General features: G+C 38.5%; 1 protein-coding gene across 4 annotated transcripts in view; it reads left to right on the top strand.

The window, feature by feature from the left end:
* The window catches only part of samd12 (sterile alpha motif domain containing 12), a 55,629-nt gene extending 42,263 nt beyond the window's left edge, over positions 1 to 13,366 (top strand). For all 4 annotated transcript variants that reach the window (XM_061245601.1, XM_061245593.1, XM_061245581.1 and 1 more), the window contains one exon: positions 10,684 to 13,366. In XM_061245601.1, coding sequence (XP_061101585.1) covers positions 10,684 to 10,706 — 23 coding nt within the window. In that variant the 3' untranslated portion in view covers positions 10,707 to 13,366. The remainder of the gene's footprint in view (positions 1 to 10,683) is intronic.
* Positions 13,367 to 20,136: the final 6,770 nt, after the last annotated feature.

Genomic DNA, 20,136 nt, shown 5'->3' with positions numbered 1-20,136 from the left:
AAGAAATGAAAGAATCCCTGTTGGGGTGAAGGAATGTGAGCGTATACTTTGTTCTTTGATAATATTGCAGGTGCCTGTGAACATTTAACTCAACAGTTAATCTTACTGGAAGCAGGGGGCTCAGCTAATTTTATTTCTTCATCCCACAGTACCCAACACAGTGGAAAAATGTTTTTAGAAAATTAATCTCAGAATTCCACATATCTATTCCATATATATATTGGTTGTGGGTAATGAAGTGTACAGTAGCTCCTGAGCAAATGAAAGAACAGCTGCACATCAGACAGACCAGGAAAGAATAAGGAGTGTGTCTCTACTTTGATTAAAAAGCTCTTCTCTACTCTGAGTATTGCCTTCCTGTGACAGATTTGTTCTTTTAAAACAAGTGAACGACAGAAAATTAAAGATTTGTGGCACGCCTACTCGGTGTGTTGATTTATTGTCGCGTCATTCTCCGCACCATCTTTCATTTCGCTGAGGGCCAAACGTTGGCGGGAGACTTTCTTTTGCAGTCAATGTGATGACTGTCAGCGGAGCGCTGTCATCAACAGCCAAGCACTGCCGAGCTGGGGAGCGACTGACACCACAGAGATCACAAAATACCATCTAAAAATAAAAATGAATAAGGCACATTTTCTTCTTAATTCCCGTGTTGCATAAAACTGTGTACTCACACTCATGCATGCGTACACTCCCTGAGCACTTTATTAGGAACACTATACTAATACTGGGTAGGGCCTCCCTTTGCTCTCAAAACAACCTAATTTCTTTGTGGCATAAATTCCGCAAGACGTTGAAAACATTCCTTTGGGAGTCTGTTTGACATGATTGCATCACGCAATTCCTGCAGTGTTTTCACTGTATGTGTGGTGTGGTTATTTGCGTTACTGTCACCTTCCTGTCAGCCCTTGACCAGTCTGGCCCTTCTCCTCTGACCTTTCTCCTTAACCATGTGTTTTTGCCCACAGAACTGCTACTCACTGTTTTTTTTTTTTTGTTTTTTTGCAAACTCAAGAGACTGTTGTGTGTGAAAATCCCAGGAGATCAGTAGTTTCTGGGATGCTCAAACCACCCTCTCTGCCACCATTCCATGGTCAAAGTCTCCATTCTGATATTTGGTCTGAAAAATAACTGAAGCTCTTGACGATGCTTTTATGCATTTCGGTGTTGCCTAATGATTAGCTGATTAAGTATTTGCATTAACATGCTGGTGTACAGGTCAACCTAATAAAGTGCTCAGTGAGTGTACATACATACATACAGCTGGCCCATGACCAGGACCCACAATTGAATTGCTGTGAACATTTTCCTGTGATATTTAGTATTTATTTACTTGTTTCTCTTCCATTTAAACATTAGCTTGTTAGTTGAATGAAAACTGACTTTTAAGCACTATATTGGCAGCCTGTAGCGTAGTGGTTAAGGTACATGACTGGGATCCGCAAGGTCGGTGGTTCGATCCCCGGTGTAGCCACAATAAGATCCGCACACCCTGCATTGCTCCAGGGGAGGATTGTCTCCTGCTTAGTCTGATCAACTGTAAGTCAATTAGAAATAACATGTAAGAAATAGCCAAATACATTACATGTAATGTAATATTGATAGTCGGTTGTAGCTGTGCTTGTAGATAGCCAGGTTTATATGTTGCCAACAAATGCCTTCTATGGACAGTTAATAGAAGTCAAGATAACCTCCCCAACTTCAAGATAACCTCCAAGTCACAAATAAATGTTTAGTCAATATAAAGAGTGAAAACGAATCTTAAATATTAAAAAGCTTTCACTCTAGTTTGATTGTGGTAAGTCAAAAATAAAGTAACATACATTTTCTCAATTTTAGGAAGTAAAGCAGATGCAGTTACTTGAACAGCATACATAACACAAGATATGCGTTCTATCAAGATATCATCAATCCTGTTAAAACCCATATCATTATTTGCAGCACATGGTAGCTCCGTGCATGGTGTGGTTTCAGTAAGCCTCACACTCCCATCGTTCGTCCGAACCCTCTTTTTCTCTGGCTTCCACACTGAGGATGGTGAGGATGAATGCCGGATGAATGCCAGACTACGCAGCACTGACGAGCACAAGTGATGAATAAATCCTGTACAGTCAGGGAGTGAAAGATTAGGCTTCTGGGATCCACACAGGACTTAGTCGGAGAGATAAAGGGATGTTCACACCAAGCTCAGGTCTTGGCCCTCTTCTGCCACAGTCATTCTAATGCTGTAATTAAAGCACCAATCTTGAGCTCAATTTACACATCATGCATACCTAACTTCCACATCACTCACTTAGGTAATCTCAGCGCATGTTCAGAGGAAGTGCTGTGAGCTGCGTATTTAAATACATACAACAGAAAAAAAAGGAAGAAAAGATGCGCACAAGCATCGTCATGCTGAAACGTGCATTGTTTGTTCTTTTTTTACTATGTAAGAACAAAGAACTTTTTTTCATCTAAGGTCAGTCCTTTTTTTTCCCTGAGTGTGAGTTTTTTTTTGTGTTCTAAAGTCAGCATTCAAATCTCCTCCGAGGCAGGGATACAGTGTTCAGCGCATACAGAATCGGTAATCAATCCTATATATGCTGAAGAGAATTTAAGCTTTCGATTAATGATTTTTCTGTGTTCTCTCTTCGATAACAATCACAGCCAAAAGATATGGAGCAAAATTTATATTGGTGTCAAAATCAGACCAAAGGTTAATTTCCAGCTATGTGATGCAGAAACTCCTACCTGAACCACACAGTCTATGCATGGAATGCTAAGAGCCCCTCAGGCTGTGAAACAATGATTCATATAAATGCGATTCCTCGATTTCTCTTAAAATGATGTATAAGAGGAATGCCCCTGTCACATCCTGTCACAGTTAATTTTTTGGTTAGTGTTGTCAAAATTGTCAATGTGCCATGAGACAAGGATATTAAGGTGCAAAAGACCGACTACATTACACTGCATGCTCCTATACAGAGTGACTTACTAAAGGGTAAAACATCTGCGCTGGGCTCAAGAAATGTAAAATGTGCAGAGCCGTGCTAAAATTGCTGATGCAGTACCACTTCTGAAACCTATTCACATTTCACTAAATATCACTGCTCACCTTTAATGAACATCCCATAGGCCATTGCTTGTGTTAGCTCACATATGGTGCACAATATTACCACAGAACCAGGTGAAGTGTGTCAAATCTTTAAGGTGTGCACAGTAAACGGAAACCTAATATGAAAGTTAATATGAATATGAATAAAAAGTAACCTGTCTAATTAGCTGGCTGTCACTAACGTTTGAGGCAGTTAGCTCCAGTATGTTGGTGTTGGTGTGGCTGGAGCAAAGCCCAGGAGGTCCACAGGGTTTTGACTGGGTTCCACTGGTTCTCTTTGGGTAATGAATCTGCAGAAGCAGCTGGCATCCTTTATAAATTAATAAAAGCTTGCCTTGAAGGAAGATGGGTGAAGGGGGGTGGAGTGGTGAATCTAGACTGCTTAAATAATAAAAACCTATCAGAAGGATAGGTTTTTTTTTTACCTGTCAATGTTTTTCTTAAGTACTGCTCCAGCAACAAGGAAATATTAAGAATGTCCCCAAGTTCAGAATTCACCAAATACTACTTATTAATGAAAATCTCAAGGGCTAAGCTATGAAAAGTCAGCAATTCTCAATGCTCTGTTAACAAAAACAGCAGAATAAACCAAATTTGGGAACAAACTGAAAACTCCCTAGAAATGGGGCAGAGGGACTGAAATGAGGAAGGATAGACGCTGAAGGACCAGAAACATGCTGCAGGGTGCAATAATGAGAGAATGAGGGAGGGAATTACTGTGTGGCATGAGAACCAGAAAACAAGAGGCTAGTACAGAGTGCAATATTGTATTTAGGGAGAAACACCTCCCATCCTAGCGGAGGCAAAATGGTGGCGCATACAGTAAGACTACCTCTGCTTTCCCTATCTTTCTTCCTGACTGTAATCTATCATTTAATAAGGAGTTAGGGGTTCTACCCCCCACCTCACCACTGTAGACCACATACATTTAAAATGAAGTTATAGCAAGCATTCTCCTACCTGTTGTGTGGCAGACCGGTTATGGAACTTCAGACAGTCATTAGTGGGTGGTGGGTTCAAATGTAATGTGTTCTTCTGTTGTTTCGTTAGCAAAGATTATTGCCATGATACCTTAATAGGACAAGATAATAGATGCAAGGTTATCTGCTAAGAGAGAAATTTGCAATTGTATTCTTGTCTTGATGGTTAGTTGTTGTTGTGATGTTCATATGCATTGAAATAATGCTCTTCTGTTCATTTATTTCAGTAAAATGCTCACAATAAAATGTAAATGTTTGTTTTCCTACATAATGGAATTGTAAGGGACTTAGAATCCACACACTTCACACCCTCTAAAAGAATAATTACCATGCAAACTTTAGCAGAAAATTACAGTGTTGTACACTGCCTCAGTGAACTTCCTGAAAAGAGAGTTAGACCATTTATGGATGTCCATGTTTCTTGTCATTGTTATAATGGGCCCCATGGTCAGCCCCATAGCTGGATGCATAATTGGGTCTAATGTAGCCCTGGGATAGGACAGCTACATTCAGAAGGGATGTCTGGGTCAGATAAGATGTCAGGATGTGAGGTGCACATTAATGGTCTCTCTCAGATTCTCATGTCTGTGCAAGCACAGTTTGCGAACTGCAACATAAGAGGTAGCCAGCCGGTGGTATGGCTTGCTTCTCTAGAAAGTAGTACATGCTCCCCAATCGACAACAGATTGTTATGAGCATTTCACCGTGTGCATTATTGGACATTCCAAATTGTGGGTAAAAAATGGGATTAGATCTTCGATCAATCCCCAGCGATGCTAAGCGTTTAGATAAATAGATAAGGCCCATAATTTATCATCGCTTTAAAATCCTCAAAACAAGTGCTGAGCCATTTTGTTTTTCGTTATCCTCAAGTGCGCAGGTGGTACGTATTCCTGCAGCCTGCATGCTGTGGTGGAGCAGATGGAGTAAAGGCGTTCTCTTCAACCGCCAGTTAAATAAATTACCACCAGTCTATTTTTGAGCCAATGTGCAAGTGTGGCAATCCTCAGTGCTTTGAACATGAATGTTCCAAATCACAGCAGGGAAGCACAGACAGTATCTCACTTCTCCTCTCCCCCTTCTCACCCCCCTCTCTGCCTCTTGTGTTTGGAAAATAACTATAGCTAGGCTTTTTGTATCTGCATCTGTCTGTGTGCCTGTATGACTGTCAATCTCAGGTTGGATTACTGTGCTCACACTGAGAATAATGAGGAATTTAAGTATAGACACAGTTTTGCATATTTTTATCGCCATGTTTTTCTGTTGTATTTGTAGACTCATCCTGTCATGGCAACACTATTGATGAATTTGGGTGAGTGCAGACTAGCACACGCGTTCTCTGAAATGCATGTATACCCGGCAGCCAGTATTTCTGTTCACAGTGCCGTCCAACATCTCAGCGGATTACGTATGTTACAATTGATTTTGGTAATCCTTGGCAGAATATTCACTTCTTGCTCCTGTTCTGTCAGTTATTGTACTGAAATGGGATAGAGCTTCACTATGGTCGTGTAACGTTTGGACCTTTGGCAATTTGAAGGCTTGCACTTTGATGAAAGAAGATAAATATGTTGATTGAAATGTGCGCTGGCTCTTGAGAGCTACATACGTGTCTGTTGTTTGTGTCTGTGAATAAGGGATCCCCAGAGAGTGTAGTTAATCATTAATCGGTAATCATTACTACTACAACCAACATTGTAGCAACACTTCTTAAGGTTGTTCCAAATCTTGTTGGTGTTTATCAGTGTCAGGTGGAAAGTCTTCGTCCATTGAACACTACACTTCGTTCACTGCTTCTACTGTATGTTCTGTGCTTTAATGAAAATGTTTCCATTCAACATTTTTCAAAGCGTAAGGACTACAAAGATGCAAGAGTAACTAAAAACTTTACGGCACTCTTTGATTTGTGTAGTTTAATTATATACAGGTCTACAAAACCGATCCTTGTGATGTAGCTACCTCGTTCTTTGTTCCATATGTACCTTTGTGAAGGTTTCTGTTTGTTCTTTTAGCTGTCAACTCTCAAGGAGGCTACAGATAAAGGAAGAAAGGGATTTGAAAAGCAAACTAACCCCCCATGGTGCCTCCTGCTGGCTGAAAAAAAACTGCTGAGAAAAACAAAAGTTTGACACGGTGGAGAAAGACTATGCAATCAGTGAGATGGAGGAGATGGAGAAACCCCTATTGCTCAGTTTCAAGATTTTTACTGCTCTGTTCCCCTTTGTTTCCACCCCCTCCAGCACACGCACACACACACACGCACGCACGCACACACTCGCGTGCGCACACAGCTCCAAATAGAGAACTGGAATCAGGACAAATGATAGGAGTAAAAACAAAGATAAAATGCCACTGTTGGGATAAATATGCTTACTCAACATCAGGGTGTGTGGATGTGTACTTTCTGTAGCATGAAACTTTTGGTTGCTTATTCATCTAAACAAGGGCAGGGAAAAGGCAAACTAAAAAGTGCATTGAGTACATGATGCCCTATTTCCGAACGCCCAGAATGGGAACTTTTAAAAAGCTGAAGATTAAGCTGGAATGGTTTGTTGTGAAAGGGCTAAGTACAAGTACAGATATGGTCTTTCACACTTGATGGTAATGGTGACTCAGTCATGGCTATGATGACTAAAGGGTACAGACTACTGTAATTGAGGTCAAAAGCTCTAACCACAGCTTTGTTGGGGTCTGGATTCTGATCTGGTCAACGAGTGGTTATTATTTCTCAATGATGACCACTGTCTCATAGCAGATGACATCATTCTGCATTCCGTAGCCAAGTCGACAAGTCAGAATGCACTCTTGTGTCAGTATCTAATGTTACAGTTAACTGTCAGGCCATTCAGGAAAAAGCTTGGAAAGAAGGAAAGGCAAATGTATAAAGCTGATCATGCTATAGGACGCGTGAAGCCTGGCCATCCCTATCCAAAAATGCCCCTTAGCTTCTGTGTGGTTGCTAGGATACTAAAAGCAGTTTTATGGTTTAGCCATTTTGTGGTGGAAGCTACAAGTGTACAAATATGCATAATAAAAATCTAATTTTGACAGATTGTTCATTTTCCAAGTAGCCATGGTATCAGCAGGATACTTTACAGCATGTTTTAAATTGTTTTAAGACTAGCCCCTTCAGGGTGTTGACCCTGACGGTTTGTGTTCGGGTTGTACCGCCCTGTTGGGCTTTAATTTGAAATGACTGACTGTACAGGATACCTTACTTATTGGGGTGGCATTCAGTGCAGCTTTTAAGATAGTCTAAGTGGGTCGTACAATATAGTGTGAATTCCACAGTATGGATGTAGAATAGCAAGTATCTTAACTCATCGGTGATAATCCATCGAAATCTATTATAAATTAATCAATTAATCATTTAAGCAATGATAAAATAATTTACTTAACTTTAAAATGCATAATTATTTGAATGCATAATACATACCATTTTAAAATGCATAATTATTGTATACATATCTGTAACACTGCATCAGACTTTGAGAGCCAGGGCTTTGAGACAAGTATTCAAATTAATGCATGCTCATGAAAGCAAGGGGGCATTGCTGCAGTGTCTATGAGCGGTGATCTTCACTTTTAGTGCTTTGCTTAATTAAATATCCAGTTCTATAAATGAATAACGTTTATCGTTTGAGCCGAGTCACCTTGGATCTGGAGCCAGATAGAGGAATCGTCACATAGATCAGTCCTCCATTATCATCATGAGTTCTCCTAAGCAAAGTCTCAGCGTTGACCTTCAACAAATGACTCCCTCGTGAAGCACTTATCGCTCTATTCTCATTTATTATGCCACACATTTCTTTATTTATTAAGTCAGTTTTTCGCTTTGTGTGCCTGCTTGGGAGTTTCTTGTGCTGAAGCTGCTTTTTTTATCCGTTTTTAGTGCTTGTGCTGAGTGTAACAGTGTGGGATCGGGTGTTCCAGGGTGCTGACGCACAGCACGGTAATATTTTAATAGTCTTACCAGTGTGCCGTAAAAACGGCGGTTTTTAGTACATGCTTGCTCAACAGCCATTATGAAACTACGGAATATTTATTGACTACTCTGTTATGGCACCTACATGCAGACACGGTTTTATATAGTAGCAGCGGTAATATTAATAAATGTGTCATAACTAAATGAATGAACGCACTACTTCTTTTTTTTTTTTTTTTTTCTTACGGCTGGTTTTCATTATGTTAAATTTTATATTTGCGGTGAAAACGGAACGGAGGAAGACACTGGAATTTGCAGTTTAACTATATTTCCATTTCATTTTTTTGTGTCATGCAGATGTTCAGAAATTTTGGATACACTACTTTGTAAGGGGTAAGAATATATAATATAATGTCTGTATACTGTAGATAGTGCCATACCATTTATTATAACAAAATAATCCTGTTTACGGGCATATTCAGTTCGGCCAAATACGTCAAACATACTTTTTACGCTTGTAAAGATTGGACGGTTGGTTTAATGATGGTTAAGGTGGGCCGGGTTTTACTCATGTACTGTAGCTTTAACCTGGTTAAAATGGGGGCACTTCTAATGCATTCCTGTGTATTGTGCCTTCATTTACTGGATACATGTATTAGACTGTACTGTTTAAAATGTGGCGGCACGGATGGTGCAGTGGGTAGCACTGCCGTCTCACAGCAAGGAGGTCCTGGGTTCGAATCCCCGTCGGCCGGGGCCTCTCTGTGTGGAGTTTGCATGTTTGTGTGGGTTTTCTCCAGGTACTCCAGTTTCCTCCCACAGTCCAAAGACATGCAGATTAGGCTGATTAGAGAGTCTAAATTGCCCATAAGTATGAGTCTGTGAGTGAATGGTGTGTGTGCCCTGTGATGGACTGGTGACCTGTCCAGGGTGTATTCCTGCCTTTCGCCCAATGTATGCTGGGATAGGCTCCAACCCCCCTGCGACCCTGTTCAGGATAAGCGGGTTAAGATAATGGATGGATGGATGGATGTTTAAAATGTATAAAATGACACTGCTAGTGTATTTATTCTATCTATCCATGTCTGATCCTGATCACCTGAAACATTTAATGAAATCATGAAACAAAACAAACCTGTGCTGTGGATGTGTAAACAGTAAGTGATTTAACATGCTAACATGTACAACCCAAATACAAACTTAGCACAGAAAGGCAGGGATCTTTACAAGTAGCGCCCCACCAAGCAGATGACCTAAAAATATTTTTATTGGCTAGATATAGTGGACTTTATTGACGTCCAACGCTGGATTCATCTGGGAAAGTTTAATTGACTTGCATATGCCGTTTCATAGATCATTTGATCGCATCATGCCCAGTATATAAGTAAACATGCAATTATACACAGACAACACACCAAGTGTATGTCTATTGTGTCATCAGCTAATTAATTCCCTCAAAAAAAATCATCTACTTGCATGAATGTTGTTGATACAATTAAATCTATCAATCAATCAATAAATGCCTCTATTGCCCCTGAGGGGCAGGTTAACTGCAATATAGTTAAAACAGACACTCCAGAATACAGACACAACACACAGGAAGAAATACTATGGTTGAAAAAAAAATGCATAACTGTTTAAAATATCAAATTGTCACAGCACCATGTAAAACACAATCATTGAATGCATTAAAGGGAGTGAAAGCCTCCTAATTGCCAAGTGCACAATCACACCTTCATCACACCTTCAACTAATTACAGCAGAAGAAGCTGCCAAATTGTGCTATCCACCACCTTTCCCCCCCATGAAAACAAATGGCAGACATACCTTTTTTTAACCTGGATTGGATCTATGAGCAAAATGCATTTGCACTGAGGAATTGCACATTTAAAAAGAAAGAAAATTGTAAAGAAATCAAAAGTTCATAATCCGATTCTCACAAATTCTTTTCTGGAGACATCAAGAAGCCCAGAGTTAATTCAAGGAAAGCAGCTGGAAATCTCTGGTGGATGCAATTTAGATTACATTTTATTTAACAAATCAATGTAACACAGGAAAATATTGGATTGACATCTGCTGTAAAGAAATGAGCATTTCTCCTGAATGAAAATTTCAAGTGAATTATATTGGAATTATTTGAAGGTATCTGAATGAGGTATGATGGAAGCTGGTCTAATGGCTCTGCACTATGTCTGAATGAAGGAAGATCTGCTGTCAGACTGATAAAATGTGTGTTATGATGTCATGACTCTGCTCAGAATTTGAAGTTGACCTTTAATCAGATTAGATCTGCGAGATGGAGAGTTCTCTACATTCTGTCACATGGTTGAAATGTCCAAATAGGAAGTTCCAGATGGAATGAATTAGACTAAAGAAAGAGACATCATTGTTGCATACCACAAGAGCATTGTGTGGTATTATTTATTTTGAAGGGGAAAAAACAGTATTTTCAGCTTTGAAAGACAATCAACTTCTATGGAATGTCAGAGGCTACCTTTGTCTTTCCAGCTTTCTGTTCATTGGACTTACCCCTTTTTAATTTATGCATTTTACATCTTAATGTCAATTGATGCCTGCTGTATACTAAACATTTGTCCTTCTTTTCCTACTTCTCTCTCCTTATCTCCTTTCCTCCTATACTCCTCTATCCTTCCCTTTTATACTCTTCTCCTGTGCTACAGGATCCATGGAGGGTTCACCATAGGCCTGAAAGTTCAAGGAAATAATCAGCCTCCATGTCTGTGTCTCTCCACCCAGAAGTAATCCAGGAATATGCTGACACCCCCTAATCCCCACATACCCATTCTCCAGCTGCACGCATTCACACACGGACAAACACACACACACACACACACACACACACACACACAGACACGTGCACATGCACACATAAACACACACACCCACTCACAGACACATGCACACACACCCACCCACACACTCACACACACAACAGAAGACAAAATTAACATCAAATGACTCCAGAAAAAAGGACAAAGATGACTACAGCAGCCACAAACACAATATTTTTTAAAATAGCGTGTGCTTGTACACTGTTAACTCTTTGAAAGTAGCACATTTAATGTCTCGTAACCTATTACTGTTTATGAATAGCCAAGTATCACTAATCAGCAATGTTCAGATGAACAGGTGAAAAGCCGGTCACATATCAGGTAGATTTGCCTTTATTTTTTATTTCTCTTCTGACCAGTCTGCAACAAAGGATGTTTCAAATTGAAATCAAGTAGATAATGCATTTTGCACTTTGATGTTTTTTTCTTCATATTTTAATGTATTTAATGAAGTGCATTTTAAAATCCTTTGCTTTTGGTTTTTTTAATAGGATTTATTTTTCTTCCTTGAACGTGAGTTTGTTGTGTGTGTACAATCTTTAAGAAAAGTTCACTGTGACTCGGACCCGATGTCTTAAACAACCTCAACCTGAAACTGACAGTAGCTTTCCCACCTGACATCATGGTATCATGTGTGGTCTGAAACTGAGAGTAGCTTTCCCACCTGACATCATGGTATCATGTGTGGCCAGGTGTTTTCTCTGGAAGATCTGTGAGAAAAAATTAAAAGGAAATAAATGGGTGAAAAAAAAAAAACTTTATTTGTTCTCTCACTGTAGCTACATCAGGCAGTCACAGTAATGTGATTATCTGACCTGCACTGAATTTAGTGTTTTGCAGTGAATCGCGAAATCTTTTGATTGGATTTTACAAGGCAGTACCTGGTAGTACATGGTAGCTCCATCTGTTATGTGGTTCATTATGCCTCACACTATATTGTAGAATCTTCCAGAAAACAGTATGAAAAGGAATTAACTTGGGGAATAGATATTTATGTCACCATGATTAAATTCATGCATTGTTACCATAACTTTAGAATCTAAAAGTTAGAATCTCAAAAGGACATTTTATATATTGCCAAAGGCAAGTTTCTTTTTAAATAAATAGCTACAAGCATAGAATTTATTTATTTGCTATCGTAATGTTAGCTATATTCTCACTGTGTCTTGGGTTGCCTTACAATGGGCAAAATGAGTTTAAGAGCAGCAATCTATTATAGCAGTAAATATGTTATATTTATGACCCAGTCAAGGTGTAGGAGACCAATAGTTTGCTTTGTAGCTGTCCATCTAGCTGGGTAATTTAGGTAGTGAGCTAACTTGTGGTTGAATGTTAATGTGAGATGAGGGACGGCTACCTGCAGTATGTCATAGTTGTAGAACCTACAGTAGCTAGCTGAATTGATAAATGAGTTTGCTTGGAATGGGCAGTACAGAATGTTTAGCTCCGACCGACCAAAACGGCCTACAGTGAGTCAGTCAGTGATGATGACATCAAAATGCTACGATAAAAAATTTTGAAAAGAGGTTACATAGCACACATAAAAAAGCAAAAAGTCATTTTCAGACAATCCTAATAAATTTATGTTTTGTGTATCATATATGTGAGTGCAGATGCTTTTAGAATGTTTTATTAACCTTTAGAAGTTTGGGTTACTATTATTTTGCTTTAGTGTTCAGCAAAGTAAAATAAAAAGTCTTCACATTGCTCTTAGCCAATCCAAATTATATTTTCTTTTAAAACAGATGGAATCCCATAAAAACCAGAGTGGAATAACCTGCACCCAAGTGGTCATGGATTTTTATTGTTTCACACACACAACTTTGCCTTGTTTCTTCCTCACTATTTTAGATGTAGTTATCAAAGCTTTGCCAGAGAACAGAGAGGAAGGTGAGAAAAAAGGGTCTCGCTTACAGCATGTACTTACTTAAGTACAAATCTATGTAAGCCTGCTATGCCAGTGTTATTAACATACAAAAGTAAATACTTTATATGGGAGGGATTTAATACTATACATGTTGTGTAACACTACTGTATTTACTTTGTAAGTACATATAAAATTATATCACTATAATGTAAAGTATGATTGAAAGGGAAAAAGGTAGTGGGATTAAGGATTAAGGTGTAAAGTTACAAAGGCACATACACAGCTGACATAGCAGATAAAAGCTGTCGTTTTGGTCAGCTTGTGGGTTTTCAAGTTTGTTTATTCATTTATCTATTTTCATGTAAAAATTGTCCCAGGAATTGTGATTACAGACTTGTCAGTATGAACCAAGGCCCAAACTGAAAATGTACATTTTACTGAGAGGGACCAGATTGCATGTTCTCTGTGAGTTTCTAATGTTTTCTTTGACATGGGCATGCACATCAGCTCCTCTTCAGTCTGCACAAACCTTTTTGTCCATGCCTTTAAAGGGTGCCTGTTCGTCAATACTGCTACTGCAAATCTGTGAATAACCACGATCATATCAATACTGTAATGGTACTATAAATAAACTGTTAGAACAAAGTTGTGTTTTGTGATTCATCCAATGTAACTTTTTTCTCATAATTGAATAAGTTTTGATTGGGGTTAGAAAACTGAGATAATTGCTCAATGCTATTTTGAACATGTTATCAAATACCCTTCCACAATTGACTTTGAATATCTGGAAGTTAACTGTGACTCTGAAGTTCTGAAAATGGGAAATTGTGCGTCAGAAGCAGAGAAAGAGGAACACGTACCTCTAAAAATACATTGTAATATCACCTTGGGTTCTGTGACAAAGGTGGGCCATGTGAACCTTTGTAAGTCACACTGCGTACATCTAACACCGCATACATTATCATATACCTTGACAGAGATATGTTATATTGTGAGTACTTAATAACGTGTAATGCAAGCAAAGTATTTTGATATATTTTCCTTTCCTGGGTCCAGAATTCTCAGCAGCTTCATACCTGATGTTGTTCTTTGATTACAGCATAAAATGCATTTAGCAGTCACTGCGTTTGTAAATACCTCGGAGACAACCACACCTGAAAGTTTTCTTTGATGTTTTTTTTTTGTTTTTTTTTAATATGAAAAGAACAGGTGGTGGAAAATTTTAAAAATAAAAGGAATACTTTGCTTTCAGTCCACCAGTGGTAAACTGCTGACTGGGTTGGCTTCTGTTGACAACTGGCTACGTCTTCATTCTTATGCTTTCTTGTTTAAGATCTTTTGGAATGTTTATGTTGGTCAATTAATAATGCATCCTTCAACATGTAGCTTAGCAGTGCACATCCATATCGCACTGTGCTGAAGTATTTTTCCATTGATTCAACAGGGTGTGTCATGGTTTCTTATTTCATGGTTGCAATTTTGTTTCTTATTTTACGAGATCAATTTACATTTTGCATCTCTTAGTGACTCTGAGTAAGCTGGAGTGGTGTTCATAAGGAGAAATACAGGGAGCTCCATAATGTTTTTTGCGGGGAAACATTTTCTTGATTTGTCTGCAATTTTACATTTGTAATTATACAGTGCACATTCAGTGTGCTTAAAGTATGGATTATTATCTTATTATCTTTTATTATTTTTTATACATTTTGGTTCACCATGTAGAAATTACAGCTCTTTTTATACATAGTCCCCTCCATTTCAGGGCAACATAATGTTTGGAACAAACAGCTGTTTATGATTAGTCAGTTGTGTTAAATTGCTTCCATAGTGCAGGTATAAAAGAGCTTTCAGTATTTAGTCTTGATTCTATGCTTTTGTTTGCCTTTGGAGTCTTGTTGGTGTGTTTTGTGAGTTGTGATAATGAAATTCAAGGAAGCCAGTATGAGGTTGAGAAATAAAAAAAAAAGTCAGAAACATTCACCAAACCATAGGCTAGAATCAACTGCCTGGAACATCATTAAGAAGAAAGCACTGGTGAGCTCAGTAATTGCAAAAGGCCTGGTAGGTCGAGGAAGACCCCCACAGTTGAAGAATTCACACAAAAATGAAGAAATACCCCCAAACACTTGTCTAAGTCCCTCTTCAGGAGAGACGTGGATGTGTCAGTGACTAATGTCCCCAGAAGACTTCCAAAACAGAATTACAGAAGCTATACTGCTTGAGGCAAACCACCAGTAAGCCACAAACACAAGATAGCCAGGTTACAGGTTTGCTAAGGAGTACCTAAAATACACACACACACTGTTACACAAGAAAAAAGGCACATATTATTTTTATTTTTTACCTGCAGTTAAGGGAACTCTGCTGCTCTGGTGCTCTGCTGTGTTGCTTGAACTGGGTCTGTCTGCTTCTAAGTTTCAAATGTTTTATAGCGAATGTATGGAATCTGTAGTGTCTGCACACATTTTCCGTTATCCTGAAATTCCCTCCCTTCAGAAAGCAGTGTGATCTGTAAAACCCCACAGTCATGGCACCAGTGGGCAGGGATGTTTTTTTATGGTGAAGTCAGGTGTAAGGAGTGGTTAAAGACATGCAAAACTGCTCTGTCATTGTATTCATTACTAAACAGCTCTCCCACACAGTGGTGTTTGTTGTTTGCTTGTTTTTCAGTTATGTGGAAAGGAGGTTACCCTTTGTGTGCGTCGGTGTCTTGATTGTGAATATGATAACACAGACTTTTATTAAATCTGGAGAGATGTTTACCAAAGGTCAATGAGGAAATTATTTGATTTTATGGCTGTTGTAGATGTGTGCACTCTACTGATTTTCGCTATAGTTAATCAGAATGCAATTTCCTCTCTAACCTCTAACATGAGGAAGAAGAGGTGCAAGAAGTTATAGCAATGATTTTATGAGAAACATAAACTTGTGTTACAGTGTAATATAATACTGAGATGTATTGAGGAACCAGTCTATATCTTCACAGAAATGAAAGCAGTGCAGATTTCCCCTGCAGTTCAAAAAGGCACAGCTGCTATCACATGCCAGGGAGTTTACTCTGTTCACAGGCTTCTTATAAGTTTATATTTGCTTCATTTTAAATTGCATTTAACAACATGGTCAACACACTTTACAAATCAAGGGGTTAAATTAAGAATAAATGAGGCAGACACAAAAAAGCTAGAAACACGAAGACTATAAAAAGGTATTAAAAAGGCATTAAGTGTTGGAAAAATCAGTAAATGAGCATGAGCACACACATAAAATTAAAAACAAGTGAAAATAAATTGCAAGGCGTATTAAAAGATATAAGTATTAAATATTAAAAACAGTGACTATTTCTGGTTCCCTAACTTTTGCAGGAAGATATTGCAGTAAAGCGGGAGCTCTGTAAGAGAAGAACTATCCCCAAGTGGAAATGCTAGGAATTGTCAGACAGACCAGCATCGCTGGAGCGTAGTGCACAGGCTTAAATATAAGGCTTGAGTAAGTCAGTCAAACACGACAGGGCTAACCCATATAATGCCTTATAGGCCAGTAAGAGGACTTTAATACCAATACAATATTTTATTGGGAGCCAATTCAGGGATGCAAGCATGGGAGCAATGGGTTCTGACCTTCTGGGTCCTGTTAGGACTCTAGCTGAGATTTGTAGACTGTGGATGAGTTGTAGAGATGAGTTGTAGATTATTCAGTGTAGTATTTCAGCTGACAGCAGTGCATTACAGTAGTTGATAGTTATATTTACCTGGAATGTGACAAATGCATGAACCCATTTTTTAACTATCTTTTGAAATGTGGCACAAATGATAGAACAGTTGGAATTATTGCTAATATGGATACCCAGGGAGAGATCAGATTCAGTGTTACTCCACTGTTTTACCCCAAGTTTTTTGTCTAGGTTTTTATGTATAACTGTACAGCCATCTATTTTAGGGCTAGATTGGAAAGTTTGGATAGGTATTTATTGGGACTAGTAATTAGCATTTCTGTGTTTGCTTTTTGGTGATTAATAAAAGATTTTTTGCCATCCAAACTTTGATGTCAGTGACATAAGACTAAGTAATAAATTCTTAATGCAGTGCAATCCTATTTTAAAGGAGATTCGCACAATGTTATGACACCAGCACTCAAATGTCAGTCATACGTTCCACTCCCATAATGTAATAAACATAATCCTAAAGGTTACATAAAACAATTTGATGCAATTGTCACGTATCTGATATTTACTTTTGTCATTTTTATGACCATTCAGATTTGGTCAAACTGTGACCTCTGGACACTGATTGTCACACAAACTTACAGTAAGAAATGTTCTAATCTTTCCCATAGATCCTGAATTTTTCTACTCTTTTTTTATTCCTAATCCCTTGAGGAAAATCACACCATTTTCTTTTTTATGTTAATCTAGGACAAGCTGTATCAGACTTCATATACAGTATAATAATTAACTTCACATTCTTATTTTTGCATGCATCATACAGGTGAAAGAGAGACAATATTGTTGAACCACCTTGGCCTTGAGATATTTTTAGCACAAAAGAAACTGAACTTCAGGTATAAAAAGGTACAGATTGTTATATAGTATGTGGTGACCGATAGCTTTTCAACAAACCAGTCTATACCATTCACTTGAAGGTTTTGACAAAGTAAATGTATTCAGCAACATTTTCTGTTCACCCCCTCTGCTCATCACCACAGGCCCAGAAGTGGATTTTTCAGTCCAACTGTTTCCGTGTTTACAAAACCTTTGGGAAAACAACGAAAACTACCCGCTCTATATGCTGGGGGTTTCTTATGAATGGATTTTCTACATCCATTAGATCCACCCACCAATGACTGACAATTTTATTAACCAATCACATTAGATGTGAACACAAGCCAAAGCCAACTGACCCCTGTTTGTAATTTAGTTTATCTGAGATTACATTATATAATGTATTTGTACTTTGTAGAACAGATGTGTGCTGTCCAGAGATAATTATTGAATATAGTGTACATATTCTCATTCCATACAGCTAAGTACATATGTATTCAAGAATGTATTCAAAACAATGGTTTCAACACCTTGCTGAAAGGAAAAGCAGGTGTGATACCAGTGATTAGAGATAAGAAACCCATTTGTAAATAGCAGTTCCCTGCAACAAAGACATATCATTTACAATAACCTCAGGTACTTGCTGATGTTATTTCCATTGGCAGTGGTGCACACATGTTCCAGCAAATATACCTTTTCATTCCAAAACATTGTGACTTTTCACTTAAGTAGCAAATCTAATTCTTCATTTCAACTAAAAATACAGCGTAACCATTGAACTTGATTTTAGCTTTTTTTTAAATCAGGTTTGTTTCATTTAATACAGAGAAAGCCTGAATCCTTTAGAATTTCCATTTCTGGATAAATCTGGTTTGAGATATTCTTTGTCCTACTATTAGTTCTATTGAATGAATGGATCTAACGACCCGGAGAGCGACACACCTTCTCCAAGCCGCATCGTCTCCAACGCGACTGTGACTCTGAGGCGATGGGGGCGCTGTTGTTGTATGCGGCGAGCCGCCCTCGGAGCGGCGGCCAAACTCAGCCATTGGCAGGACTGGGAATCGAACCCCAGTCCTGCCAATAACCTCCTGGTTTATTCAGGCGATTCCTCCTCCTATCAACCCATGCACACCACTCTTGTTCAGATATTTCCCAACATTAGTCAATGCAAGAAATCGCAGATCCATAGCAGATACCCTGGGGTTCTTCCTGACCTCCTGGGTTATTGTGTGTCTTCTCGTTCTCGTCTCGTTCTTTGGATGACCCCTCCTGGGAAGAATATGATGTTGAATGTTCTCCAATTATTCACAGTCTGCGTGACCTTGAACTGAATCCCAACATCTGTATTTTTGTAGCCATTTCCAGTGTAATATGCATCATGTCTTTTACTGAGTTCGTCATAAATCTATTTTCATCAGGGCATAATGAACTTTCACAAAGCTGTATCATGGGGCCTTTCTCAATAGAACATATTATCCAGGTTCATTTCAACCTGTATTAGAACACAGATTAAAATGATATATATTTTATCTTATGTAAAGTCATTGGACAATTTTATGCAGTTTGTTTCACAAACTTTCTAAATTTACTGTAGTTTTATGAATAAGTATACATCTCATACATTGTACATATGCATACTCACTAAGTCATACAGTAAATGTAAATATCTTCATGTTCTGGATCACACATGGAATGTTATACCACAGCAATGTATGAGTAAATCTAAAAATTGTTTTTGAATCAGGAGGATGAGTGTTATTTTTGTGTTGGTGTATATTATCATAGAGCTGGGGCAGTGACAGATGAGATTACTTGTGGATATATAGATTCAGATATTTCCATGAGTGTTATCACACTCTGAATAAGCTGCACTAATGAGAAATGGAACATGGAGCTGACGAGATCCAAACATATGTGGCATGTGAGTATGTGTGAGTATGTGTGTGTGTGTGTGTGTGTGTGTGTGTGTGTGTGTGTGTGTGCTATGCATGTGTTTTTCAGTCAGAGAGAAATCATGACTATTCATGAAGCCATTGAATATATTGACTTGTATGTCTATGTGACAGTTTAACATTTAGTGTTGGGCTTTGGCTTTGCTGAGTACCCCTCCATCAAGGAGACCAGTCATGGCAGTAATGGCATAGGGCACAGTAGCTGCCAGTCACACTAGAAGCAGGAAGTGGGATGAGGGATGTATTGCAAAGCATACAGTAGCCCACCTTCAGTGAAATTTGCTGACTGCATTAGACTCTCTTAGATACCATATAAAGTTAAGAATAGTATGGCTTCAGATGACTTTCAGCAGCATTTAGCTGGTAGTTTCCAGACAACTCAGAGAAATCTCTATCTGAACCAGTTACACTCAATTAGGCATAACTTTGGGTGTTTGGTTCAGTGCAGTACAGGACCTCTAACCATGCTACGTACTGTATATCATGAATATAACCACAGCTAGGCACTGGTATTCTAACTCTAACTTCTCACATTCCTTTCATCTACCTCCCATTCTGAATCAAACACATCTGATTTAGCTGAAACAGTCCCAATTCTATTTCAGATTGCCAGTATCTTTTCTCTGACAATTGAGTTGCCCATAGAATACAAGTAATTCACAACCATGGATACCTTTGTCTTTTGTTTTGTCTTCTAGGTTGTTGCATACCACGGATAATATTCACCCTATTTATTTTTCTGAAAGTTGATTTGGATTAGAGAATATGATCTGCCATCTAACAGGAAGATATTTGATGTAGATTTAAGCCCAGGAAATGCTCTTTGTGCTACTTACATAGTCAGATGGAGGTAGGACTGTTTGTCTTTGCATTTGGTTTGCATTGTTTGTGTGCTTACCTGAACAGTGATGAGTACTCTCGAT

This window comes from Conger conger, chromosome 1, assembly GCF_963514075.1.
Source record: "Conger conger chromosome 1, fConCon1.1, whole genome shotgun sequence".
NCBI classification, from domain to species: Eukaryota; Metazoa; Chordata; class Actinopteri; order Anguilliformes; family Congridae; genus Conger; species Conger conger.
This window is presented reverse-complemented; position numbering and strand designations above follow the sequence as displayed.